This window comes from Chamaea fasciata, unplaced genomic scaffold, assembly GCF_029207755.1.
Source record: "Chamaea fasciata isolate MVZ Bird 193981 ecotype frontalis unplaced genomic scaffold, bChaFas1.0.hap1 SCAF_4, whole genome shotgun sequence".
In the NCBI taxonomy this organism is placed as follows: Eukaryota; Metazoa; Chordata; class Aves; order Passeriformes; family Sylviidae; genus Chamaea; species Chamaea fasciata.
The window spans coordinates 1,125,134-1,151,746 of NW_027094089.1; the positions used below are offsets into that span (position 1 = coordinate 1,125,134).

The 26,613-nt window shown below is 45.5% G+C and overlaps 1 protein-coding gene across 3 annotated transcripts in view; it reads left to right on the forward strand.

The window, feature by feature from the left end:
* MYO5B (myosin VB) overlaps nt 1–24,775 on the forward strand; it is a 148,011-nt gene extending 123,236 nt beyond the window's left edge. Inside the window, exons 28-40 of one of the 3 annotated variants that reach the window (XM_066180696.1) lie at nt 1,260–1,511; nt 2,319–2,416; nt 8,404–8,481; nt 10,728–10,926; nt 11,622–11,715; nt 12,720–12,863; nt 13,968–14,119; nt 14,476–14,565; nt 16,573–16,723; nt 17,478–17,763; nt 18,331–18,505; nt 19,436–19,516; nt 20,298–24,775. In XM_066180696.1, coding sequence (XP_066036793.1) covers nt 1,260–1,511; nt 2,319–2,416; nt 8,404–8,481; nt 10,728–10,926; nt 11,622–11,715; nt 12,720–12,863; nt 13,968–14,119; nt 14,476–14,565; nt 16,573–16,723; nt 17,478–17,763; nt 18,331–18,505; nt 19,436–19,516; nt 20,298–20,450 — 1,953 coding nt within the window. In that variant the 3' untranslated portion in view covers nt 20,451–24,775. The remainder of the gene's footprint in view (nt 1–1,259; nt 1,512–2,318; nt 2,417–8,403; nt 8,482–10,727; nt 10,927–11,621; nt 11,716–12,719; nt 12,864–13,967; nt 14,120–14,475; nt 14,566–16,572; nt 16,724–17,477; nt 17,764–18,330; nt 18,506–19,435; nt 19,517–20,297) is intronic. The other 2 variants (XM_066180694.1, XM_066180695.1) reach the window with 2 other exon arrangements.
* The last annotated feature ends 1,838 nt before the right edge of the window (nt 24,776–26,613 follow it).

Below are 26,613 nucleotides of genomic sequence, written 5' to 3' on the forward strand. Positions count from 1 at the left end.
AGACAGCAGACTTTGTCAGCTCACGTGCAGAGGTGTTGGTTTGTGCCATGCTGGACAAGGGTCCTGTTGGGGTTTGGTGTTGCCTGAGAAGTCTGGGACCATGGGGACAGGAGGGAACAGTCCTGGGTGCCACCATGCAGCAGCCAGAGGTGGAGGATCCTGTTGTGAACAGGACCCCAGGAGTCTGGCTCCCACCCAATCTGTGAACCACTGCAAGGACTGATGGTTTTAAGCTTGAAGAGGGTAGATTTAGATGGGGTGTTGGGAAGAAGTTCTTGGCTGTGAGGGTGGTGAGGCTCTGGTGCAGGTTTCCCAGAAAAGCTGCCCCTGGATCCCTGGAAGTGTCCCAGGCCAAGCTGGACAGGGCTTGGAGCAATCTGGCATAGTGGAAGGTGTCCCTGCCCATGGCAGGGGGTTGGAACTAGATCACCTTTAAGGTCCCTTCCAACCCACACCATTCCGTGATTCTGCGATTGCACCATGTGCAGGGGCAAAGCTGCTCTTGACAGCAAGGATTCTCCAGGTGGGTTTTGGGTGGTGGCAAAGAGCTGCCAAATGTTGTGCTGCCACCTGCAAACAAGGCTTTGTGGTGGCAGACTAAAATAAAGGCTGTCTTGGCTGCCAGAGTTCTATTCTTCTGTCTTCTGCTGCCGTGCAAAAGCGAGTGAGCCCTTCAGTTGTCTCAGCAAAGGTGTTGTTATTCAGGAGAATCAGTTTGCATTAAACTAGCACAGTGTTGGCCCTGCCTGTCAAATGCCAGCTATAAACAGTGCACTGGGGTGGGGGAATCACAAAGTGTATGAGAAAAGAAGAGGGAATTCACAGACCCGTGGCTCACCTAAGGGATGCCTGCCACGATGATGGTTTGTGCAAACCTGCATCTTCCAGCTTATCTAATGAATATGGAAGGTGAGCTGAACGTTGTGGGGGTTGTGTGATTTACTGGTTCAGGAGAAAAAGAAGTGGAGGAGAAAAGAGCATGTTAGCTTCTTTAACAGCCTGCTTTTGTGTTTAGAAATAGTGTCAAGAAATAAAAAAATACCCCAGGTCACCCTGTAGTGTTGTTATTAAATAGCAACTGCTGACTAAAGCAAAATCCTTCCCTGAACCACAGATGGCTGGGCTGGCAGCAAAACCCAGATCCTGGCTTGCATTGATTTGTAATCATCGATAACTGAGTCACCTTAGAGGCATCTCAGAACAGGATGAGGCACCACAGGGCAGTTTATCTACCCGCTTAATGGCTCGATGTTTTCCAGAGGCAAGAGCTGGAGTCGGAGAACAAGAAGCTGAAAAATGAGCTCAATGAGCTGAGGAAGGCCATCGCAGACCACGCCACGCAGAACAACTCCTCCAATGACGTGCAGGACAGCTACAACCTCCTTCTGAACCAGCTGAAATTGGCCAACGAGGAGCTGGAGGTGCGCAAGGAGGAGGTCCTCATCCTCAGGTCCCAGATCATGAAGGCAGCCCAGCAGAAGGAGACAGGGAAAAACATGGTAAAGGAGAGGGTAACGGATTTTCTTGTCCTTCTTCCCCTCTGTTGTTGGAGATTCGCTGGCCGCCTGAGCAATGCCCTTTCTGCTCTGGTGGGCAGGATGGCACAGGGAAGTTATGGAGAGTGGTGCAGGGATACAGGAAGTCCTGCCTGGGGATGAGATGTAGTCCCTGGCATTTCAGACAGCCCAGGACTCTCTGTGCCATGGTACTGCCCCAGGGTGCTTACCCTCATACCTGATGAGGGTAAGCCAGCCTGCACCACCCCTGCACCAGTGTGTGTGATTCAGCATGTTCCTGGTAACATTTTGCAGCAATTATCTTTTTCTGCAAGGAAGTGGGGTGAGGAAAAAGAATTTCTAGACCAAATTCTGCGCACTTCGGGCTGGTGCAGCTGTGTTTCTTCTGACACACAGGCAAGAAGGGAGCCTCTTTCTCAAACAGCTGTGGTGGGATTTGTATTTAGAGCTCATTCCAGTGGAAGGACACATTTTCCGGAAACTCAGTCTTTATTGATTCGCTGTCTAATCATTCCTCAAGGTTTTGGTGTATTTTTTTTATTTCAGACCAAGCTAAGCACCCTGCTTATCTTCTCCCGAAATTCACTGCATCCTTCTTCCATCTCTTATCACTGCATCTTTCCTCCGTCTCTTATCTCTCCTGCTGCCTGTATGTGGATTCATAGAAACTCAGTAGTGTGGTGGGTGCCCCAGGGATGCTTTTAATGGAATAGTTGGGAGTTGTTTGGTGTCAGGAACTTCTAGAGCCAGGCAGAGTTTTAAGGCAGGATGTCACATGGCTGTTTTGCGTGTTGCCTTTAGGAGAGCATCTCCCCCAATGCCAGCTGGCCCAACAGTGACCAGCACGTTGACCAGGAGGACGCGATCGAAGCCTACCAGGGCATGTGCGAGACCAACCGGTAAGTGTGGCACAGACCTCTCCAGCACCAGGGGGGTTCTGTGTGACAGATGCATCCACACCAAAATCACGGTGTTTTAGAGAGCTACCAGCCTCTGGGTTACATTACAGGCTCAAGGGTGGCCGTAAGGGTGGAGCCAAAGACGCGCGTCTTAAAGAATTGTAGAATCCTGGAATGGTTTGGGTTGAAAGAGACCTTTAAGATCATCTAGTTCCAGTCAGGTACTGAGCCTGTGGAAAAGCAAACATGGAAGTGAGCAAAACTGGGTTTTGACTTTGTTTCCTGGATGTAAATAGCATCAAGGCTAAGATTTGGGATTGCATTTGTATTTATTTCAGGTATCTCATACCGTGTTGGGAAGACGCCAGAGTTTCCGTCTGGTTTTCCCAGAGGCAAAAGCCTGTTGTGGTTAACTGAGCTAACAGACATGCTGTATTCCCTGGAATCACATTATTGATTTTCTTGCACCCAAAATGAGCGTCAGGAACAACTGTTTATTGCAGATTTACTTCAGTGAGGATTAATACTTTGAACATGTGTCTGTCCTGACAGTAACAAGGGGCTGATATTGTCAAGCATTACATCAGTCCTTACAGCTGCCCAGGAGGATGTAAAATAATAAAGCAATATCTTGCAAGAAGAAAAAATTACGTTGATTAAACAGCAAGATAATATGAAAAGTAAATTTTTATTTTACTTCAACGAAATTGAATGTTTATATATTTTTTTTTCTCTTGACAAAAGCTTTAAAGCTTTTTTTCCCTAAATAATTTCCATTCAGCAAGGAAGAAGAGCCAACCATTGTGAATTAATGGCTTTTAATAACACAATATGTTTCGCTGCTTCATAGAGTGTTTGCAGAAGGCTGTTAACATTCTAGGCTGGGACTTGACTTAATGAGGATTTTATTCACACCTGTATGAATAAGAGGAAAAGCCCATTTAAGTGGAGCTCAAAACCCTGATGGCTGGATTGAGACTCTGCCCAGGCTGTTCTGCCAGCTTTTGCCAGGTGTGGAGGCCTGGAGCTGGGGACTGTTGAGGTCCAGGACTCCTGTGAGATTGGTTTCTCACCTGGGCATCATGTCTGGCTAGATCAGGACTAATCTTAGTGGGTTTTTTTCGGTTTGCCATTGAATATTTGCTTTCCTGAAGTGAACTTGCTGATGAAGTTTCTGCCCCTCCTGCAGTAGAGGGGATGAGATTAATTTGCTCATCACATTCTTGTCACTCAGTCAGTGGAGCTCAGTGTGCTTCCTGCAGCATGGAGTGGGTTTTGGTTGCTTAATGAATTCTGTGAATTTTCTCTTCTTTCCTTCTTTTTCCTTCTTTCCAACATTCTCCTGGAGCTGTGGGTGCTCATACGAGGCGTGAAATGCCATTGTCGGGCGCAGCATTAATTAATCCCTAAATTTCCCAGTGTGCTTGTGTAGGGAAGGTTGTGTTCAGGGGTTGGTGAAGGAGTCAAAGTAAGACTTGCTGCTTTCACAGGACACGTATCTGACCTGGGGGTGTCACTGGTCCCCAGTATTAATTGGTATCTGGCCATACTGGTGCACATTGTCTTCTGTAGCCCGCCAGGAGTCTTCAGTCCTCCTCCAGACATTCTGGTTTCCACACTTGACTTCTGCAGAAAGAATTGAATTGTAGAATCATTTAGGTTCAAAAAGATGCCAAGGCCAGCGCTGAACCATGCGCCACCTCCACATGGATTTTAAATCCCTCCAGAGCCTGTAAGTTTCCAGGATCTAATTTTCCACAGGAGTACAAATTTCTTTCCTTCCAACTGCTGGGGTGAGCTGCAATTTTAAGAAGTTAATGTGATCTGGCCTTGGTGGTTTTTGGCCTCTTAAGTTTTGGGAGGGGAAATCTGCAGTCTCCAGGGTTAGTTCATTATTCTCTCATCTGCCTCTCTTGTGAAGCGTGGCTGGAGCTTGGCTCTTGGAATACAGCAGCAGTAGCTCTATATGCTCTCACCCTGATTTTCTGCAGTGATTTATCCAGTGGCTCATTAAGCACCACCAACCTCCCCATTAAAAGGTTCCCTGTGCAGTTGTCTGTTTATTGGGTTGGTTTATAAGCTGTAGGCTGGTGTTGATGGCAGTAAAGTGGATGAGGACAAGTGCTTGGGGAGCCTGGATTATTGTGTTTATGGACATTAATTAGCATTCCCTCCCCCAGCACAAATTTGCATTTGTACTTACACAGCTCTGTACCCAAGGGTGTCAGCATGAGAAACAGAAATGCCTTCCCTTTCTAATCTTGATCAATAAATATTTTAATGGGAAGCTTTTCTGGTGGGGTTGCAGTTCTGAAGTGGGATTTATAAGCAAGAGCCTCTTCTTCTCATCTTCTCTGCGAGAAACACTCCCATTTCGCTTTCACAGAATGGTTTGGGTTGGAGGGGACCTTAAAGATCATCTACTTCCAGCCCCTGCCATGGGCAGGGACACCTTCCACTGTCCCAGGCTGCTCCAAGCCCCGTCCAGCCTGGCCTTGGACACTTCCAGGGATCCACGGGCAGCCACAGCTGCTCTGGGCACCCTGTGCCAGGGCCTGCCCACCCTCACAGCCACCAATTCCTTCCCCAGATCCCATCTGGCCCTGCCCTCTGGCACTGGGAAGCCATTGCCTGTGTCCTGTCCCTGCAGGCCTTGTCCCCAGTCCCTGTGCAGCTCTCCTGGAGCCCCTTGAGGCCCTGGCAGGGGCTGGGAGCTCTCCCTGGAGCCTTCTCTTGTGCAGCTGAAGAGCCCCAGGTGTCCCAGGCTGGCTCCAGAGCAGAGGGGCTCCAGCGCTGGCAGCATCTCCGTGGCCTCCTCTGCACTGGCTGCAGCAGCTCCACGTCCTTGTGCTGTTGGAGCCAGGGCTGGGGCAGCTCTGCAGGTGGGCTCTCACCTGAGCACAGGGGCAGAGGGGCAGGATCCCCCTCCCCTGCTGCCCACGCTGGGGATCAGCCCAGGGCACGGGGGGTTCAGGCTGGGGCAGGTCCAGCTCTCACCCGCAGCACCCCCAGCTCCTTCTCCCAGGGCTGCTCCCTCTGCTCATCCCCAGCCTGGGTTGACCCCGGGGGTTGCCCTGGCCCAGGTGCAGCTCCAGCACTTGGCCTGGTTAAACCTCTGGAGGTTCTCTTGGGCCACTGCTTGGGCTTGTCCAGGTCCCTCTGGATGGCCCAGTCCTTCAGGGATGTCAGCTGCTCTTTGCCCCCACAGACTGAGGTGCTTTTTGACCAGGTGGAGCTTCTTTACCAGCCTGGGCTGACTGATGTGGTAAAACCTTTCTCCACCCAGCAGCTGTTCCTAGCTCCAAGTCATCATGTCTTAACTGTTTAGGCTGAGGATAGAGTATGGCTTTATTTTGGTGGGAGATCAACATTTTCCCCATGTCTATATAATGCAGCACTTCTAAATACAGCAGGAGGAAACCAGGGAGAAGCCTGACAGGTGCTGCTAACCCTGCCCCTGTAGCAATTCTGTCTCCACAAAGCTTTTGGAGGAAAGCCCTTTGTCTCCCAGGTCAAGGGCAAGTTTGAACTGAAAGCAGCCCTTTCTTTACAGATGCATTAAAGAAGCACTCCCATTTTTCATATTTTCTCTTTCTTTTTCCCTTTAAAAAAAAAAAAATCTGCTGAATTTCAGCTGCTAAGGGGAAAATTATCAAGTTAGTTCCTACCTCACTGTCTGCTTCAATAACTAGGCTTTTTCTTCCCTGTTCCAGTTCTTGGGATCATTCTTTCAAGCTTTGGTGGAAATGCAGAGCCAGTGAGAGATCAGGTGATGGTGTTAAGAGAGAATACCTGGCAGCTCAAAGTAAACCAGGTTGTGTCTTTGAAATTAGCTTCCATGATAGCTTCCAAGTGATTTCTGTTGAGTACATGGAATTTTTTTTTTTTTTTTTTCTGTTGGGCAAGTCCCACCTGCAGCTGCTGTACAAAGCGAGGAGCTGATGCTGGCTTCACATGAGGGATGTTTCTGCAGCTGGGAGAGGCCATGCTGTGGAGATCCTATCATATCTCTGCTTCCAACTCTCCAGTGGGTGTCTTCCCACTCTGCCATAGATCTAGTCTGTGATGCACGTTGTTTTTCCTTTTAACTTAAACAAAAAGGTGTATCTGTGTCTGAAAGTGAAATGCCCCTTCTTTATGAAGAGAGGATAATTTGCTGAAGATCCTGAAATTAACATCTCTGGGTTTGGGGTACATACACCTCCTTCAAGCTGCTTTGACAGGGCAGGGAGGTGTTTGGGCAGGAATATTTTGCACCTGATGAGGACAGTTTGCTGACTGCAGGTCCCAGCTGCTCCCCAGACCTGTGCCTCCAAGATCAGGATAAAGGGGAAATGCAGCTTTGTAAATCAGCCCTTCCAACTCCTCTCCAGCCTTATCTGAAAATAGGATTTACCTAGGATTTTAGGAAATTATGTTTCAGATGCCAGTTACACTAATTAAATTTAAAGGACCCCTTTTTTATGTCTTGGTCAAGATGAACTTCTGGGAGAAGGGGGAGCGCATGGTATCTGAGTCAGTGCTGTGTTGATGGAGATGGACTGAATGCTTATTTCCCAGTGCAGGTTTACCTAAAGTCAGCATTTTCATGTGTTTATGTTATAATGGCACTTCCTTGAGCTGCTCTCCTCATTTACCTCAATGCATGTGATTAAAAAGGGAAGGAAAGCTATTTTTGCAAGGAGGCTATCTCTTAAAAATGCTGCTCATCATGTGAGATTTCACAGGTTTCTGACGTGCAATAAATAGTGGGGATGCTTCCTGCTTTTTCCATCGGTTTTCAGTGCCTGAGGACATGTCCTGCTAAGATTATATGAACCAAAAAAAAAAAAGACTTTACTAACAAGTTCATGCAAATGAGACCAATAAACCTCCCCTGTATCTGTCAGCCTGCGGACCCTTTTGGAAACCTGCTACGCATGGGATAGCAACAAGGTTTTAATTTAAATTCATACGTGTGGCTCTAACAGATGAACTTTGCAAATGTCAGTGCCTGAAATGTTTGCTAGTTTTGAGAAGTGCTGGGCTCCAGCATTGGCATGGGAGGGGTGCACGAGCTGTCTGTGGTGCTGAGGCACCTCCAGAGCCCTTTCAGGGCAGTGCTGCAACGCCACATTTCTCACCGCTTTCCTCGTGTGAAAATTTGCTCATGAATGTTTATGTTGTGCTTTTCCACTGAAATATGCAGATTCCCCTACCAGGGAATGGCATCTGCTACAGCTCTTTTCGAAATGCGTGTTGGCTTTCTTCTTCTTGTGTTTTGGTTTTGGTTTTTGGATTTTTTAAAAAATATTATGATATATTAAGTTTGATGGCCTCCTTGCTTACTTTTTAAATTGTTATTGCTTAAAACAAGCTCTGTGGTCTAACTGACATCAGAGCCATGTAAAATCTTGCTGTAACAAGTGTTCCTGGTCAAGTTGATCAGCTTACATCACTCACTTGTAATGTGTTCAGCACCTCATTAAAAAAGATAAATCAGCTTCTTGCCTCATATAACTTGAAAAAAACGTACAAACAATCTGCTAAAAGGAGACTGAAAAAACCAATCTGCTAAAAGTATTAAAGTGAAATGAGATTTTCTGCCCATTATTCTGCCTGGTTGTATACAGAGGAGATGGATCTTGTGTGGATGCATGTGGTGTTTGGACCAAAGGTTGCTCTGAGGAAAGACTGACGTGTTTGACTCAAATGCTGAGGAAACCCTTGGCTGAAGTAGAAGGAGAAGAATTTATTTTAGACCAGTTGGAGTTGCTGCAGTGGGAAAGAGATAGAGAAACTTGTTCTTAAAATGTCGTACAGGGCACAGCCAGGGCAGGGCTCTGCTTCCCTGTGGTGGAAAAAGAAACGCAGTCCGATGAAAGTGTGCTCTAAAAAATAATACTGAATGAAATAAATAAGGCTTCTGCACCTTTCCCCCTTCTCTTTCAACTGACCTTTTGTCTTTCTCTGTCCTCTTGTTTCCTTTTTCTGTCCTTTATTTCTAGCAAGACTGAGGACTGGGGGTATCTCAATGAAGATGGAGAGCTCGGCTTGGCTTATCAAGGTTTAAAGCAAGTTGCCAGGTCAAACACTTTCTTTTTTTTTCCCCACTGCTGCTTCTCCCTTCTCCTCCCTTTTGCTTGCTCTCTTGTATCTTTCTCTTGCTCTGCTGTTGCTGTGTGGTCCTGGACAGGACCCGCTGTCCTCTCCGGGAGCAGCTGGGGATAGGATTTCCGAACTGCAGGAACTGAGACCCTCCTGTAATTTTTGGAGGAGTCATGGTTCCAGTTTTTCTGTTGCTGGTGTTGGCTGTTATCACTAATGCCTGAGCTCAATCCAGTAAGGATTATGTGACATTAATGGGAAATTGGGTGGTGAAGGGGTTGGGAAGCTGGCATCTCCAAGAAGACAAAAAACTCCTCCCATTTTATTTTTTTTCCCCCCCCAATTGCACTGAGACACGGCACCTCTTGGAAATGTTTTCTCCCAATCCTTGACCTGTTGGCGGGGGAGGCCCTCACCTTGTGTCCCAGTACTGTCACCTTTGCATGATCCTGGGGATTTTGTGCTCCCATCCATGTGTTGTCTGTGGGTGAGAAAGGCACGTGGTGGACACGGGGTGCCATCATTCCACAGCTCTCCCCAGGTCCCGCTCTGCTGGGAAAATACCCCTCCTGGATTCTTGTCCTGCATCTCCCCCATGCTTGGTGGCTATGAGGCTCCAATATCCATGATTTTTACTAAAGCTTTAGGGACATTTAAAGAGATGAAAAAATTTAAATACTGTGTATGGAGTAGTCTAAAGTGGTCGCATCTAGAGGTATCAGAGTGAAACCAGACAGTAACAGGAGGAAATAACAGAGATTTTTTCATGTGTTTTTCCAAGCAAAGTAGGGACCCAGGTTCATAGAAGGAGCATGTTCTTCTGAGGGTGTCTCGTGGATTATCCAGACTGAATCCAAACTAATCCCAGTGTGAAGAAATAAAATGAAAATTAAGTACTTAATACTTATTTCATGGTGGGTCTGTATTTTCCAAGCCTATTAAGAATATAAATCCTGACAGGATTATGAGGCTGACTGCATTATTGCCCATGATTCTATAGGTGGAAAACATGCTTTTCTGTCTTGTGCTGGAAGGTGGGAGTAGGGATTGTGTTGTTAAATTTTCTAAAGGCCACAGAAACAACAACCACACAAAACAACGTGGGGAATGATTAGTACTTCTCATCCAGGAACCGTCCCTGAAAGCATGCACTCTTTTATAAAAGTTAGTAGAGAGAAACGCCAAAACAACAACAAAAAATTCCATGCATAGTTGTTCCTGTAGGGAAACAGTTCACAGGTGTGGATCACAATGAATTTCACTGTGGACTGGAGAGAGTTGCAGCTTTTTCCCCACTGGCCCAGCTCAGTGTCTGTGCGTGTCCTGGGTCAGTTGGAGGTGTCGGCAGCAGAATCTTCCTCATCTTTGAGGATTGCTGTTTGCATCAGTGTCAAAAGGCCCCGAGCTGGGTGTGAGGTGACCCATAGCTCTGACCAGGCACATCCGTGAGCTGCAGCAGGGTCAGGGGCTTGGTGATCCCCTTGGGTCATTCCTTCTCTTGGCCACCCTTGCCCTGCATAATCTGGGACTATACTTTGTAGTTTCTGGCTTGGTGGCCCTGTCTCAGAGTCCTCATACCTTCTGGAATCACTTCAGTCTTCTGACAAGAGCTGGTGGGCTGAAGGGAGACTTCCATGTGGCAGAGGGTAGGGGACACTTAAAAAAAATCGATCACCGTGTCACCTGCCAGGTTTGTCACCATTACCATCAGCACAGGTGTCTGCAGTTAACATCTCAGTGGTGAATCATTCTTCCACTGGATTTTACAAAGGCATTCTGGCTTAGCAAATGGCAGCTTTCAGGAGTGAGAATTTATGTTTGACAGGAAGGGAGCACAGGAACAAATGTCCTTCAAGCTGAGCTTTTGAAAACAAAACCTGCGGGTGTTGATTTGTATTGCTTTCTTGCCATGTATTTGCTTTTTGCAAGTAAAGGAACCTGGATGTTTGATGCAGTCAAATGGAAAAGGGTGCTTTGGGTTTTATTAAAAAAAAAAAAATTCCAACATTTGATTTCATACCTCTTAATTTCAAAAGTATTTCATCTGCAGTATAGGAAATGGCAGACTAATGTGGCAGTAATAGCTTCTTGTTTGTCAGGATTTATAGGGAGGTTGACTGAGAGTTATCTTCCAAGTTGTCTGATTTTGAAGGCTCTAAACTCAAATGGTGATTACTACCATCATGCAGACGTCACAGGCTGATCAGTGTGGTCCTGTTCTCAGGTTGCTGGAAGCACAGCTCCAGGACCAGAGAAGGGAGCACGAGGAAGAGTTGGAAGCTATGAGAAACCAGATGGATTTAATGCAAGAGGAGCTGGAGAACCAGCAGCAGGCATTCCTGCAGACTCTGCAGCTCTCTCCAGAGGTCCAGGTGGAGTTAGGACTTCAGCAAGAAATTACACGTCTGACCAATGAAAACCTGGTAAGAGCCTGTGCTGAAAACACAGAAAGAGGGCAAAAGACAGTTTGAGAGAAAGGAGATAGGAAGCCTAACAGGGAGGGAAGGGCACTGGGATCTCTTACACCCACTTCTAAACTCCGCAGAATCCATCAGCATCTCCCACTGGTTCATTTTTGAGTGTTGGTACTTGGCCTTGAGCTGATGTTCCATGGCTGTATGACTTTAGTGACCACACAGATGCTCTATTTTTAATTTTTTAAAATTCTTTTTTAGGCCTGTGTTCTTTGTGGCACTGCCTTCCAGATCAGATCACTGGGGACCCCTCTACTGTTTTAGGCACAGAAGCAGCACAGGCCTTTCATCTTACTAGCTTTTATTGGAAGTGGGGAAAGGCAGTTTCCACTCCAAAAATTTGGCCTGGATAATCATAAATCTTCCCTTTCTCCCTTTCTGTATCTGTGTTTAAGGTCTGGGGGGAATGTTGGCACCTCCTGAGTTTTTGCCTTTTTTTCAACAACTCCAGGGTCTAAATAAAACTGTTTAAATGTGATTAACAGCCAGGGTTAAATGCTGTAGGTGGTGCTCCTCTTCCACTGAGATGCTCACACCATGCCTTGGTGATGCACAGACCAGATTCCAGCCTCTAACTCACCCCAAATGACTTGTTCTTGGGTTTAATGGTGGGAGTTACTTTAAATGTATCTTCTGTCTTTCAGGATCTTAAAGAATTACTGGAAAAGTTGGAAAAGAATGAAAAGAAGCTGAAGAAGCAGCTGAAGATTTACATGAAGAAGGTCCAAGATTTTGAAGGTGATCTGTGCATTGGGAGATACTGGATTGGGGGAACTGCACCTGGGTTTTAATCCTTTGGCCAGCCTTGGAGAGCTGCAGGGTGTTTGTTTGTTTGTTCTCTTTTTCTTTCTATGAAAGTAAGATTTTGCTTGTTCTGGCACTGAACTAGCAGCCGGCACCGAGCTGACACTGACCATATACCAAGGTTTGGAGGATATTTAAGGAAAGTTTTTTGCTGTCAATGCAGTGACCCAGGCATACAGAGATACAGAAAGGAGCCCAGTGGCCAGCAGGAAAATGCTCTGATCTGTCAATTTTGAAGGGAGGATTCTAACCCTTTGGTATCAAAATGTGTGTGTGTATTCTGCTTTATGAGAAAGCACCTTAAATGCAGCATCTGTGTTGTGTAGAAAGCACTTCCTGTTCTCTGGAGAAGCCGTGATTAATCAGAGAGCCCCATTCTCACAAGTTAATTTCTGGAAACCAGGCATTAAGTGAAATTAAGCTGAATAACTGGAGGGTTTCCACGGCTCGCCCAGCTGCTCTCTGTCAGTGTGATTTGCATGCTGCTTGCTGCAGTATTTGCATGCTGGTCTCTTCTGCTTTATTACACTTCAGCAGTGTGCCACCACGGTTTGCAGCTTTGCAGGGAGACAGAAGATGCCATGCTTAGGGATTTTGCATTGCCTGCCTGCTTTTTGCCCCGCTCTGTGAAAATCATACACTAGGGTTGCTGCCTTCTAGCCTGTGGTCTCTTGGAAAATAAAAAATGGCTTCATTTTTTCCTCTTTTAAGTTCAAGTTCTGCATTTTTTCTTTCATTCAGAGTCAGAACTCTGGGGACTGGTAATCCAGGACCTGGTTGTTCATATTTTTATAAGTCTGCCAAAGCTGTTGGCATTATTGAGAATTTAACATATAACTTTTTGACTTGGTGTCTGCACTAAGAAGGCCAGTGGAGGGCCTGAATAGTTGTTGATTTCCAGGTGCCAGCCAGGTGTTGATCATCTTTTCACTTCACAGCATCCCAGACGATGGTGCCAGTGGAGAGGAGGCCGCACGAGCGGAACATGCAGGTTGCTGTCCAGAGGAAGGAAAAGGATTTTCAGGGCATGCTGGAATACTACAAAGAAGATGAGCCCCTCCTCATCCGAAACCTCATTACAGGTGAGGAACTTGATCTGCTTCTCTGCCTGGCTGCTCCTTCCCAGGAGTGCCTGGGGGAGTTCGTAGAATTGGGATCAAAAAATTAAGGGAGACAAATGGATCTTCTCAATTAATCCCTTCTGGGGCTGCATGTTCGTGGTGATGGCAGATCGGGTAAGTGAAGTAGTGCTGCACTAAGCAGATAGACTAGTATGGATACAATCCCTTAGGGATAACAAAAAATGGGAAATGCAAAGCAAGGCTGCAGTTTTTAGAGCAGGCAGTAACTTGCTGAGCTTCACACGATGTGATAGATGGGGAGGGGGTGGCAGAAGGATAGACCCCTGGGATCTGGCACAGCAGTGGAACAAAGGTAGCTTGGTTCATGAGTTAATAACAGACAACAGATAATGAACTTGTGAGCTTCTCTGCACGGCACAGTCTGGTCAGAGTTGCTGCAGCATCCCCTCACTCAGTGCTGTTTCAGAAGCCAGGCTTCCCAGGTGTTGGTATTTACTGCGACTCTAGCCCCAGCAGAGCCTGGTGAGAATCCAGAAAGTGTTCACAGAGCAGTGCTAGCCCATTGCTGTGGGCACTGAAGGTCCCCTAATCAGACAAGCTTGTTCTTTAGAGGCCCCAAATGCCCACGGCTGCCATTAGGATTCTGTATCTTGAGGGAAAGAGCAATTTAATGTGTGATCAATTCAGAGAGAGGATTTACAGTGGGAGGTATTCCTGAAAGCTTCAGGGAGCTGTTCTAAGGTGGTTTGTGTGTTGCTGGGGTAGGGTTTTACAGAGTAAAGAAGCTCTGGCTCTCGTGTGCATCCATAAGGAGAAATGGGGTGGTGTCACAAACCTCAGTGCAGGCAGAGCTGCCCTCCCAAGCCCTAGTGCTGAGGGTATGGGGCAGGTGCCTCTGTCCTGCAGCTGCACCTCTGGCTCTGTGTCCACTCTGAAGAGAGGGATGCAAGTTGGAGAGCCAATATATTATTTTCCCCAGGGCTGAGGGGAGAGGGGTGTGCCTGGGTACGCTCCAGCTCTGTCGTTCTCTGCTTCACTTGTCAGTTGGGGAAATTTAAGTTTGCCTTTTTTTTGTGAGATTTTTTTATTTGTCAAATCTTCTAGATCTCAAGCCCCAGGCAGTGTCTGCTACCGTTCCCTGCCTTCCTGCTTACATCCTCTACATGTGCATCAGACACGCAGATTACATCAATGATGACCAGAAGGTGCACTCCTTGCTCACCTCCACCATCAACGGTGTTAAGAAAGTGCTGAAGGCAGGTGTCCATTTGCTCGTGTCTCGGGGTTGAGAGGCTGTCAGATGGTAATAACCATGTCCAAGTGTGTGACACTCAGCTCCCACAGTGACTTCCAAGCCAAATCGCTCTTACAGCCTCCCTTTTTAGAACAACGAGGAGAATTGTGATCTTAGCAATAAAATTGTCTGAATTTAGAGATTTAAAAAAAAAAAAAAAAGCCAAACCAGTTTGCAGGGAAGAACAGCTAAGCTGCAGAGGGAAAACTGCCTGATTCTGGGTGGGGAAACTTAAAATCGGTTAGTTTTGTGATGCCATCGCCCCCCACTGAAAGGGGCGGAGGGCGGATCTCACATGTTTTCACTTTGTGTCTGCAGAAGCACCAAGACGACTTTGAGATGACGTCGTTCTGGCTGGCCAACACCTGCCGCCTGCTGCACTGCCTGAAGCAGTACAGCGGGGAAGAGGTGAGAGCCCGGCACGGGGCGTGGCATCCCTGCAGGGAGGCTCCTGCATCCTCCTGGCTCCAGGGGCTGCCCTCCGACTTTCCTCCTTGGGTAATCTGGGTATAACACGGCTAGCTGTTCCTGGAAAAGCTCCCAAAGGCTTTTGGTTTGGGTTGGAAGGGACCTTGAAGCCTGTCTCATTCCAGCCCCCTTCCATGGGCAGGGACACCTTCCACTGTCCCAGGCTGCTCCAAGCCCCATCCAACCTGGCCTTGGACACTGCCAGGGATGCAGGGGCAGCCACAGCTGCTCTGGGCACCCTGTGCCAGGGCCTCCCCACCCTCACAGCCACCAATTCCTTCCCCAGATCCCATCTTCCTGCCATTCCCTGTGTCCTGTCCCTGCAGGCCTTGTCCCCAGTCCCTGTGCAGCTCTCCTGGAGCCCCTTGAGGCCCTGGCAGGGGCTGGGAGCTCTCCCTGGAGCCTTCTCTTGTGCAGCTGAAGAGCCCCAGCTCTGCCAGCCTCTCTGTGCTCTTCCTGGTGGGCCTTTTTGGAGGCTGTTCTCCTGGTTTTAGTTGGTCCCACAGCTTTTCATTAAAAATACTTAATTGGAAATACTGGAATAAGTTTTATAAAAGCTGATTCCTTTCAAAAAAATTAGAATTATCACAGTTCTCCTAGAACATTGCACACTGCCGTCCTTACAGTATGTATTCTGCATATTAAAATTTTCAGTGTTATTTTTTATTTTAGTCTTTATTTTTGTTAGATATTGAGCATTCAAACCGTAAGGGGGAAAAAAAAAAGATAAAATTAAATTAACTATTCAGTCATTCAAAAGATAATGATTTGCATGTAAAACCTCAGCATTGGACTTTGAAGACTTAAAATTGAAAATTAAATTAAAAATATTTTCGGGAATACTTACCAGCAGTTGTGCTCTTGTTTGCCCTCTTCTGTCTGGATAATAATACTGCATTTAAAGAAAATCCTCCCCAGGGAACCGGGGTTAAAACTGGGTTAAAACACAGTCTTAAATTGTACATGGTTTGCCGTGATTTACTGTGTTAAATGAACCAGCTGTTTACAAATTCCATTGGCGGCTTGGTGTAAAATATAGAGGGGAGAAATATTTCTGAGCAGTTTGCGAGATACTGTTATCTTTAGTTTTAAATCCAGTCTGTTTTTAAGAGAAGGCCTGAAAGAAAATCCCAACCCGCTTGTAGTCCTGTCACGTGAAAAGCATGATGCTCTTCGATTAGTCAGGAAAACGGGGAAATTGTGAAATCTACTCAAATTAGTACATGTTATATTTTTGCATTTTGCTAGTCAGCAACCAACAAAAACAATTTTGTAGTTCTCATTTTCACACCAAATAAAACCATACGACCAGGCAATTAAAGGATCTGTGTTAATGAAAACATCTCATTGGCTTCTGCCACTAAAACTGGTATTAATATCTGAGCCCAGAAGTGAGGCCTTACAGCAGCCAAACGTAGGATCAGAGACCAGCTGTGTCAGCAAAAGGCAGGCAACAGTTTCAATTATTTGGGGAGATTTATGAATTTCAGAACAATTTAAAATGTTGTCAAAGCACATAAAATGCAGACATAATTTTTTTTTTCAATTTTCTAGAATCCTAATTTCAAAATATTTTGTTTCCCATGAACAGTCGGAACTCAGAGAGATAAGCATGTAGCTAAAAATGTAGTTTTAGAGGCCTGAAATGTAATTTTCTAATCTTATGTGTTGCAGTTAACACAAATGTGCAGATCCTTGCTAAGGATAAAATGAAAAACTGGTAGTTTAATGATTTTCTTCAAAAGGTATTCCTCTAGTAATAATTTATGAACAAATGCCTGGGTAAATCAAAGGTGATTTATGAGTTTTGATCTTTCCTATAATGCACTTTGGTAACATATTTTAGTATATTGTACTGTAAAGGTGCAGGGGTGTTTTAATGCAGTGATTCCTATGGACTGTCGGTGGGTGGGATAACGAGCCTGGGTGTTTCGATTTCCTCTTCAGGTTTTCATGACCCAAAACACGGCGAAGCAGAATGAGCACTGCCTGAAGAACTTCGACCTGACCGAGTACCGCCAGGTGCTGGGCCAGCTCTCCATCCAGATCTACCAACAGCTCATCAACATTGCAGGGGGCATCCTGCAGCCCATGATCGGTGAGCTCACAGCTGCCCTTTGGTAGGGTGTTCCTTGGCCCAGGTTAGCTGCTCCAGGTGTTTTTCACACCTTTGCACAGTGCCAGCGGGACCCAGGAGAGTTTTTTATCTTCCCTGACGAGGGGAGCTAATAGGGATGAGGGTTTTTCCTCCCACTCCAGAAAATATCTCTTTCGTTTCTGTTGGGGAGGCAGTGGAAGAGGTGAGGTTGTGCTGGTGTGTCTGCTTTCCCCTTCAGACCAGGTTTGTGGTTAATCTTTCTGTGGATGGAAATGTACATGATAAGGGAGTAGAGGATTAAGAAGAGGAAAAGGCCTCATAAAGACCTTGAGGGTGAGAGAAGGTATGAGAAGAATTACCTCTTCAGCCAAATCCTGGAGGATTCATCTGAGGAATGCCCCATCCCTGGAAGTGTCCCAGACCAGGCTGGACAGGGCTTGGAGCAGCCTGGGATAGTGGAAGGTGTCCCTGCCCATGGCAGAGGTGTTGGACCTAAATGGCCTTTAAGGCCTCTTCCAAACCAAACTCTTGTATAATTCTAGGATATTTGTGTGTGTGTTTTAACTGCTTTGTATTATCAGAGTAAACCAGCCATTCATGGATCTGCCCTGCTCTCGGTTCTCACACCATCCTTGGCGTTGCATCACCGAGACTGATCCCTGTTCATTGCAGCCCACAGAGGGATCAGTTCTTCCCTCTAACGACAAATAGACGGCTGCAGGCTTTTTAGACCATTTCCCCCCCTTCTTTTCAGTGTCTGCTGTGCTGGAAAATGAGAGTATCCAAGGGCTTTCCAGTGTCAAACCGATGGGCTACAGGAAATACACCTCCAATGCAGCAGAAGGTGACAGCTCCTACAGCTTGGATGAAATGATTCGCCAGCTGAACACATTCCACAGCATCATGTGTGACCAGGGCCTGGACCCTGAGATCATCCAGCAGGTGTTCAAGCAGCTCTTCTACATGATCAACGCCATTGCCCTGAACAACCTCCTGCTGAGGAAGGATGTCTGCTCCTGGAGCACGGGCATGCAGCTGAGGTGGGGCTGGGGCCTGGGGCAGGGCTGGGCCCGCTTAGGGAAGTTTTGTTAATGTTACAAGTGGCAAGTAGGAAAATAAAGGGCCCTTGTCATTGCAAATTAGTTAAATCTGCTTTTTGCTACCCTCTCCCCTTCCCACGCTGGATGTTTCTGTGTCCCTCTTGAGTTGGACAGTGGGCACAGCAAAACCATTTTCTGTATAGATACTATATTCTCAAAGGTATCTGGGTGCCTTGCAGGACCTTGTTAGCATTTAAAAGCTGGTTAAAAGCTTCATTTTAATTGTTGAAACCTGGAGGAATCTGAATGCTGTGGAAAAGCACCTCCCTTGTGTTGTTTGGCTGCTACATGGTGCATCTATTTGTAAGGTACTTGGAGTGTATATTTTGCTCTGAGTTGTTGAGGATTAAGCTTTGGCCTGATTGTCTCTTGCCACGTGTATCACAAATAGGCATCACAAAAAGCCACAGACATCAGCACTGCAACATACCCTGAGCCCCAGAGAGGAGTTTGGAAGTTGCTACTTCTTATCACTCAGCTCACATCTTGTCTTGGTTGCTTATCCAGGTTTAACATAAGCCAGCTGGAGGAATGGCTGCGTGGGAAGAATCTGCAGCAGAGTGGAGCAGCACAAACTTTGGAGCCCTTGATTCAGGCAGCACAGCTTCTGCAGCTGAAAAAGAAAACCTCAGAGGATGCCGAGGCCATCTGCTCCCTGTGCACGTCGCTCACGACCCAGCAGGTAGGGAGCAGGGCAGGGGGTTACCCCACAGGGTAATTAAGGAGTGGGAAAGGTTGGCCTCCTGCTGCCAGCTCTTCAGTGCCCATTCCCTCAGTGGGCACAGCTTGTGCTTTTCAGGACTGATGTTACATCTTGGCCCCTCTCAGAGGTGGTCACAGTGGTGGCTCCTCTCTTACAGTGCCGCTGGTGGCACTGGAGCGCCAGAAATGTCCAAAGATGAAACCCAGCCCTGAGGAGATTGTTGTGTAAGTCAGATTATTGGCATTTTAAACGTGCCTGTTGTGTTTCGCCAGGTCTTAAACTGGCTGTGTCTGCAGGATGCCCACCAAGGATTCCTGTTTGGGCCAGGAGGTTGAGAACTGCCAACCTAGGCTGGCTGGATATGACTTTGAACTTTGTGACTCCATTTCAGGAGGAAATTAACTCATGTTTTTTACTGCTGGATTGCCTGTCCTTAATGTGATAATAATGTAGGAAGGGTGAAGTGAGAGGTGTGAGGTGATTTCCAGTGGTTCTCAGAGAGCCTTTATAATGTATCTGCATCACCCTGTCCTGAACACACATTTTTGAGAAAAGCTGAGGGGAGGAGTGGGAGTGAGGGAGCATCAAGAGAAGTATTGTAGAGGTGACATCAGAAGTCACCCATGTCACCATGTGCCAACCAAGTGGAGTCCCTGTATAAACCTGTTGTCCAAGTCTGTTGCCAATTTACAAACGTTCCCATAAGAAGTGATTTTGACAGGTCCACAGATCTTGCAATACCTTACAGCAGGCCAAGAAAAACCACCAGGGTGATACTTCTGCTGCTTCTTTTCTCTTTTTTGTCATGGCAGAATTGTTGTGGCCATATCATGACAAACTGCCTGTGGTGCTTTGTGTTCTGGAAAAGTTTGGTTTCTCCCGACTGTAACTGTGTTTTGTTTTCAACAGATTGTAAAGATACTTAATCTCTACACTCCTGTGAATGAGTTTGAAGAACGTGTGACTGTGGCTTTCATACGAAACATACAGGTAAATTTAAAGGGCTGTCAATTGGAGGGCACAAATGACATCTCTGTAGTTCTAGTGACATCTGTATTAAATCACTGCTAACTCAGGAATTTCATAAAAGCCGTGCTGCTGCAGGTTGTCCTGAATTCAGTGCTCTGTGTGCGCACACACACTTACAACACACAGCTGCAGGGGTAACCAGGCTGTTAATCACAGAGGGCAATAAGCACCCAAATCCCCAGCTCAGCTAATTCAGCTCTTTAGTAGCAACACGACTGAGGATTAAGATTGCAGGAGTCAACAAAGTGTTGGTGAAATGGAGTTACTTCTGAGATAAGAGGTAGAAATTGGCAGCTAAAGGAAAAATAAACAGATTAAAGGCAAACACCTTTTAATGCTCACAGGGAGGAAAATGAAGGATGTGTTCAGCTACCCCCAGAACATATCACCACATATCAGCATGGCTGAGCAACTGAATCAAAGGTGGTCTGCTGGTATCTTGTAGTCCTGGTTTTGCTGTGCCAAGGGGGTCATCTTATTTCCAGGTCCTGTATTTTTCGTTGTGGTCATGTAGAAAATGTAACCAGGTTCACCTGAAGCAGTGTTTCTTACATTTTGTATAGAAGTTCCTGTAAATACTTGCTCAGAAAAAAAGCTGCTGCAGAAGAGAACAAAGTAGTTCTTACTGTTTTCTGCAGTATCTATAAAATTATGCCCATTCTCAAACCTTTGATGGTGTTAAACACAACAAGAAAAGGGAACAACTGATGTTAAATTTGTTTTCTTCTCCCACACCCGACAGAAGCAGTTGCAAGAACGGAATGACCCTCCACAGCTGCTGTTAGACTTCAAGCACACGTTCCCAGTTCTGTTCCCATTCAACCCATCTGCCATCACCATGGACTCCATTCATCTCCCTGCTTCTCTCAACCTGGATTTTCTCAATAAAGTTTGAAAAAAGTAGAATGAAGCTCACCTCTCACACCCAGAGACTTCCAGCAATGAAAGAAAAAATCATAAAAAGAATTCAAGAGCTCTTTAAATATGGACCAAACAGGCTTATGGAAGAACCAGTACACAGTAACAAATGGATGCTAAAATGTACACTAAAAAAGACACTGGTCTGTATGTGATTTTCTTTTAGTAATTTGCAGCTCAGAAATAAGGATACTTGAAAAATAGGTTTATTTTTTACTGCTTGATTTTATGTTGACATAGTTCAAAGCCCATAATCATCTCCAAAAGCCACTAACAAAAAAGGGTGGAAGTGGGAGACAGCTTATTTTGATCTTCATAGGTGTCTGTGACAAAAACAAAATCTGAGACACTTGTGCTGCCTTGAAGGATGTGTCATTTGTTTAGTAGCAGGCGGTCTTGTGTGTATGAATAACAGAACATGCAGTTCTGCCTTCAGTTCTTGCTAGTAACTGCATTCGCAACAGTGAATTGAAAAGGTAAATTGCAGAAGGTATATATTTATCACACCATAAAGGTAACAGGGCTGGGATGCTGCTTGTTTCCACTGATGTGGAATTTGTCACAAATTATATGTTTGAGAAATGCTGTTGCTCCTCCTAAATACATTCAGTGCATCTGCTTCGTGGAAATTTAAATAAATTGGCAGGACTTTCTTACATTACCAAATTTACTTTAGCTAAGGTTTTGTCCTAGTGAAATAATCATGATGCAAAGGACTGCCTTAAGCCTTCTGCTTCTAGTATAGCATCATCCTGATCCCTGCTGTTGGCTTTCCTTGTGCTTTTGAGTGTCAAACACTTTCATCCAGTGGCTGTCAAGGTTCTTGGACCTCTTACGTGGCCAGTATCAGAATCCCATGTATAGATCATGCCAAGGCAACCCAGTTTAATCATCCAACCCTGCCTATGTTCAGTGGGTTAATCCTAGCTGTCCATGGAAAAACTCCATTCAGTTCAGTAGCCATCCAAAATGTTAAGAATCGTGCAAACACACAGCTTGGATAAATGAAGAATACTTTAAAAATTAAAGAAGTTCTAAAAGAGACGAAATTTCTAACACACACACACACAAAAAGAAAACCCTGTCAGGTGGTATGTTAATAATGTAAGCCATTTCTTTAAGAGTGAACCTAAACTCTTTGTCTACAACAACCTTAAATGAATAATTGCTTTCAATTCAGATTCTGTTAGTTTTTTTGGTTTTTTAATCAGACTTGCAAACTAAACCAAACCAACCCTCTGACCTCACCACACGAATGTTGAAGGAGACCAGCCGTTGGTTTTTCTTTGGTCCTTGCCAGCACACGCTGAGTTCTTGGTGGCTGCTGAGCAGGGGAGGAGGTTCCTGGTGGGTTCCTGAGGGTTCCCAAGGGTCAGTGTTGCTCCCCGACTGCTCAGCCTTGGGATGCCTCTGCCATAGCATGACGTGCCAAACTGCAATCACGATGTGTGGCAGCCAGCACTCTGCCCTCTCCACTCCCGCAGTAGTCTTGTTTAAATCAGTCTTGACTCACCTGCTTTTGTGATTCCTTCTGTGGCCCGCATCTCCATCATGACTAAGAGCTTTCAAAAAAAAATCAGCTCTCTCCATCTGACTCCTTTTGGCTGGTGTAAATCCAGACGGAAAATTTATGACCAGGTACGCTGTCTGCTCAGAGATTGAAAGTAGAATGTGAAGTTTCTTGAAGATACACTAACTCCTGTCTGCTGCAGTCTCCTTTCTAGGCAAGGGGCGTGTTGTGATTGAGACATCATGTATATAATTGGTGTATATACAAACTGCAGTAGTCCTGTATGTACTATACATGTATACTACTATCCAAAAAAGCACATTTAAAGAGAAACTGTTGAGTGCTGTGCGGAATTATATAGGTCTATGCCAGTGGGTAAATACTTTGTTTCAGACTGAGCCTGTAGTTTAGAGCTACTATTACCACTGAAGGACAGACCTCAGGCTAAAAGGTAATTTTTTCCCCCCCCTAACCCTCAGCCATTGAATTATAGATGTTTTGCTTGTACAGAGCCAGGACTACCTCCAAACTGCAGTCCTTGAGCTCTCACCTCTGCTGTGTCTTCAGTAGTGCCTTCATCTCCCCTTGCTATACAATGAGGGTCCTGCCACCAGTCTGCTGTCTGTGCCCAGCAAGCCCTGCCACCCACTCACCCGCATTATCTTTATTTATTTTCACCTACCTCTTTTCACAACGAATGTCTTTGCAGTGCTCTGACTTTCTTTAGTTGTCGCCTCTCCCTCCTTTCCACGCTCCAACAGTCGTCGTGGTTTAAAAAACAAACAATTCAAAGTAGGATGCAGCCTTTCTGTAAGGTGGTTTAAACAGAGAGCTGTTGCTCAGGATTCACATTAGGTCAGCAGTTTCAGGCAGTTCAGGTCTCTACCTCTTTCTGATGTAAATTATTTGGAGTACAATTCCCAATGCATTGATGAAACCTATGCTTATCACTCAGACTAAGTGACAGGTTGCTGCAGAATCCTCTTCTGCAGTGACTTGGTTGCTGATTACCATTGTAAAATGTGCTTAATGGTCTTCTAGGGGATAATGGTCCTTCACTGGCACTTTCAGGATCGTAATTTATATGTTCTTTCTTAAAAACTCTTAGTATGCGTAGATGGGGACTGGGATTTCACGTCTTGATCTGTGATCACGTAGTTTATCCAGTGAGATCCATCTGGAAGAGAGGACTGTATGAAATACCTTTAATATATGTTCACTTTTCTGTTAGCAGTTTTTAAAATTTGTATTTAAGTGTTAATTTAGTTAAATTGCTATGCTCAAGCATGCCTTCTTTTCTCAGATTTACACTTGTTTATTTAAAAAGCAAAATGAACACAAAGCATGGCTTAGAGAAAGCTGGCTCTTCTCCAGATCTGTCTTTATTTTTAAATATTGATTATTAAGTTTAGCATTTTCCCACTCTGTGCCTTTAGCTGTTTAGCTCAACCACTCTGAAATAAGCATTAAAACAGTGGAATATGTTTATTATTCTGTCGTGGAAAAAGTTGTCTATGGATATAAAAGCCTGCTTATAAAATCTTACATTGAGGAGGTCTGCAAAAACACGTTGAAGTTCTTGGGGGGAAAAAACCCCAAACAGTAGTGACCCATGGTGATTTTTGCAAATATGATGGCTTTTATCTCAGAAAAGCACTATCGGGAATAAAATAAATTAAACCATCAAAATGCCCAAATCACCAGTATTACAGAACTAACACTTCAAACATGAGTTTCAGGCATGTGCTGGCTGACCTACAATAAGCGTCCAGGACAATGTCCATGTTTCATTTTCACCAGAAAGTTCCTTTTCTTCTTCCTTTTTTTTTTTTTTTTTTTTTTTTTAATTGGCATTTTGTAGCTGAGGTTGCCTATCTTATCTGATAAAGCTGCTGTAGTTGACTGTAGAAAAAGAACATTAGACCTCAAGACTGAATTTTTGCAGTCCTACATTACAAACATTTTTTTGCTCATGCAGTTTATTCCACTGGATCTACAAGAGTTTCTTCATATTTGTGAAAGAGTACCAAAATGTGGGCATGTTTTAAGCATAGTGGCTGCTTCATCACCCTGCAACCTGAACACTGAAGTCTTTGCAGGACATGACTCCTCGTTTGTGTGGTTTGCAAAAGGTACAGATGAAAAAGCTGCACTCGAAACAGTGGTTGTTTTCCTCCATTTTCAATAGTAGAGGAATAAAATCGTGCAAATTTGTTCTTTCAGACCATTAACTGAAAAATCAGCATTTTATCATTGCATATAAATAGAACCGAATTAAAATGAATTGCATGAACTTCTGCGAAGCTTTTTTCTCAAACTTCCACATGTTGATTCACATATATATTACAGTCATAAATTGATCTTTTCTGTTTCTGAAAGAAATTCTAGCAAGGTAGGCGTTAAGTAAAACAATCCAGGAGACATAACCCTGATGAGTATCCAAATTATTTCAAGGTGTGAATGCCAGTGGACAAAGACTTTCAGATCAATTTGAAATTAGGAAAAAAATATATTAAAAAAGTGCTACTATATTGAAATCTTTGGGGATATTTTTATTTTTTTTGTGGTGTGAAGTGTCATTACCTTAACGAGCAGAAGGTATAGCTGCTGTCAAAGTTGAATGATATACATGAGTGAATACTGTAGATGAAATACTACTGCATATAAAATATTTTTCCATTTTGAACAAATCTGTAAACTACACCTTTGTTTATAAGAAAATGCTTGTAATAGTCACTGTAATATTCAGCTGGGGATAAAAAAAATTTGTGAAATAAACACTTTTGAAGAAATTGTGGCTCTTGGTCAAAAATGCAGAAAATAAGCCCTTTAAATATAGACTTCCATCCAATAGAAACATCTCTAAGTAGTTTATAACGAGAAATTAGGAGAATCACTTTGACTTATGATACTGGAAGGTTTAGAAGTTATAACTTAATTTCAGAGGTGCTGTAATATTGGCAGCTAATTAGAAACTCACTGTGTGTGGAATGTTATGGCCCTGAGAACTGTTGTAAATGAGTGAAGGGGGGAGGAAATGCCACCCCTTGTGCATAAATCACAGAAACCCGAAATGGTTTGGGCTGGAAGGGACCTTAAAGCTCATCTCATTCTACACCCTGTCATGGGCAGGGACACCTTCCACTGTCCCAGGCTGCTCCAAGCCCAGTCCAGCCTGGCCTTGGACACTTCCAGGGATCCAGGGGCAGCCACAGCTGCTCTGGGCACCCTGTGCCAGGGCCTGCCCACCCTCACAGCCACCAATTCCTTCCCCATATCCCATCTGGCCCTGCCCTCTGGCACTGGGAAGCCATTGCCCGTGTCCTGTCCCTGCAGGCCTTGTCCCCAGTCCCTGTGCAGCTCTCCTGGAGCCCCTTGAGGCCCTGGCAGGGGCTGGGAGCTCTCCCTGGAGCCTTCTCTTGTGCAGCTGAAGAGCCCCAGGTGTCCCAGGCTGGCTCCAGAGCAGAGGGGCTCCAGCCCTGGCAGCATCTCCGTGGCCTCCTCTGCACTGCCTGCAGCAGCTCCACGTCCTTGTGCTGTTGGAGCCAGGGCTGGGGCAGCTCTGCAGGTGGGCTCTCACCTGGGCACAGGGGCAGAGGGGCAGGATCACTTTCCCTTGGCCTCAAATGACACTTGGATGAGGGAAGTCAATGTCAAAGGGAGAAAATACAGCAAAACCCTCAGCTCATTTTAAAGACAACGTTGCATGTTCACTGATTTATAGATTTATTAAATCATTGGAATTATGTAGGGAAGGCACTTGAGAGATTATTTAAAATGAAAAATGAGAGTCTTCACAGGGTAACATCTTCTCTTCTAGAAAATTTACAGAACTTTAAATGTGTCCCTGAAGACATATGGCAGTTTTTATTTGTACACAAAATATTTTCACTGGCTTCCCTGTCTTCTGCCTGACAGCCGGGATGGTTCCACTGGAACAATTACACAGATAAATCATACTTCAAGGTGCAGTGCAACCATCAGAACTGTGGAGGGTGGGTTTTGTGGTGTAGCTTGGAGGTCCAGATTCCTGGCTGTGAGGGTGGGCAGGCCCTGGCACAGGGTGCCCAGAGCAGCTGTGGCTGCCCCTGCATCCCTGGCAGTGTCCCAGGCCAGGCTGGACGGGGCTTGGAGCAGCTTGGGACAGTGGAAGGTGTCCCTGCCCATGGCAGAGGGTGGGACTGGATGAGTTTTAATGTCCCTTCCAATCCAAACCATTCTGGAATTCTACAATATTTATGTGTGTTTTTAACCATTTCATGATCCAGAGTAAACCGTGGATCTGCCCCGCTGTCCGTTCTCACACCACCCATGGCATTGCATCACCGAGACTGATCCCTGTTCATTGCAGCCCGCCGAGGGATCAGTACTTCCCTCTAGTGACAAACAGACGGATGCGGGCTTTTTAGACCATTTCCCCCACTCTTTTTAGTGTCTGCTGTGCTGGAAAATGAGAGTATCCAAGGGCTTTCCAGTGTCAAACCCATGGGCTGCAAGCAGCTCCTGCTCGTCGCCGTTCGTGTCCAGGAAAAGCCAGAGCTTGGAATTAGGGGCAGCGCTGGGTCAGCCACGGATTGTGCACGAATTCAGGGGTGCGACCCCCCACAACCCCGTCGAGGAGGTTTATAGA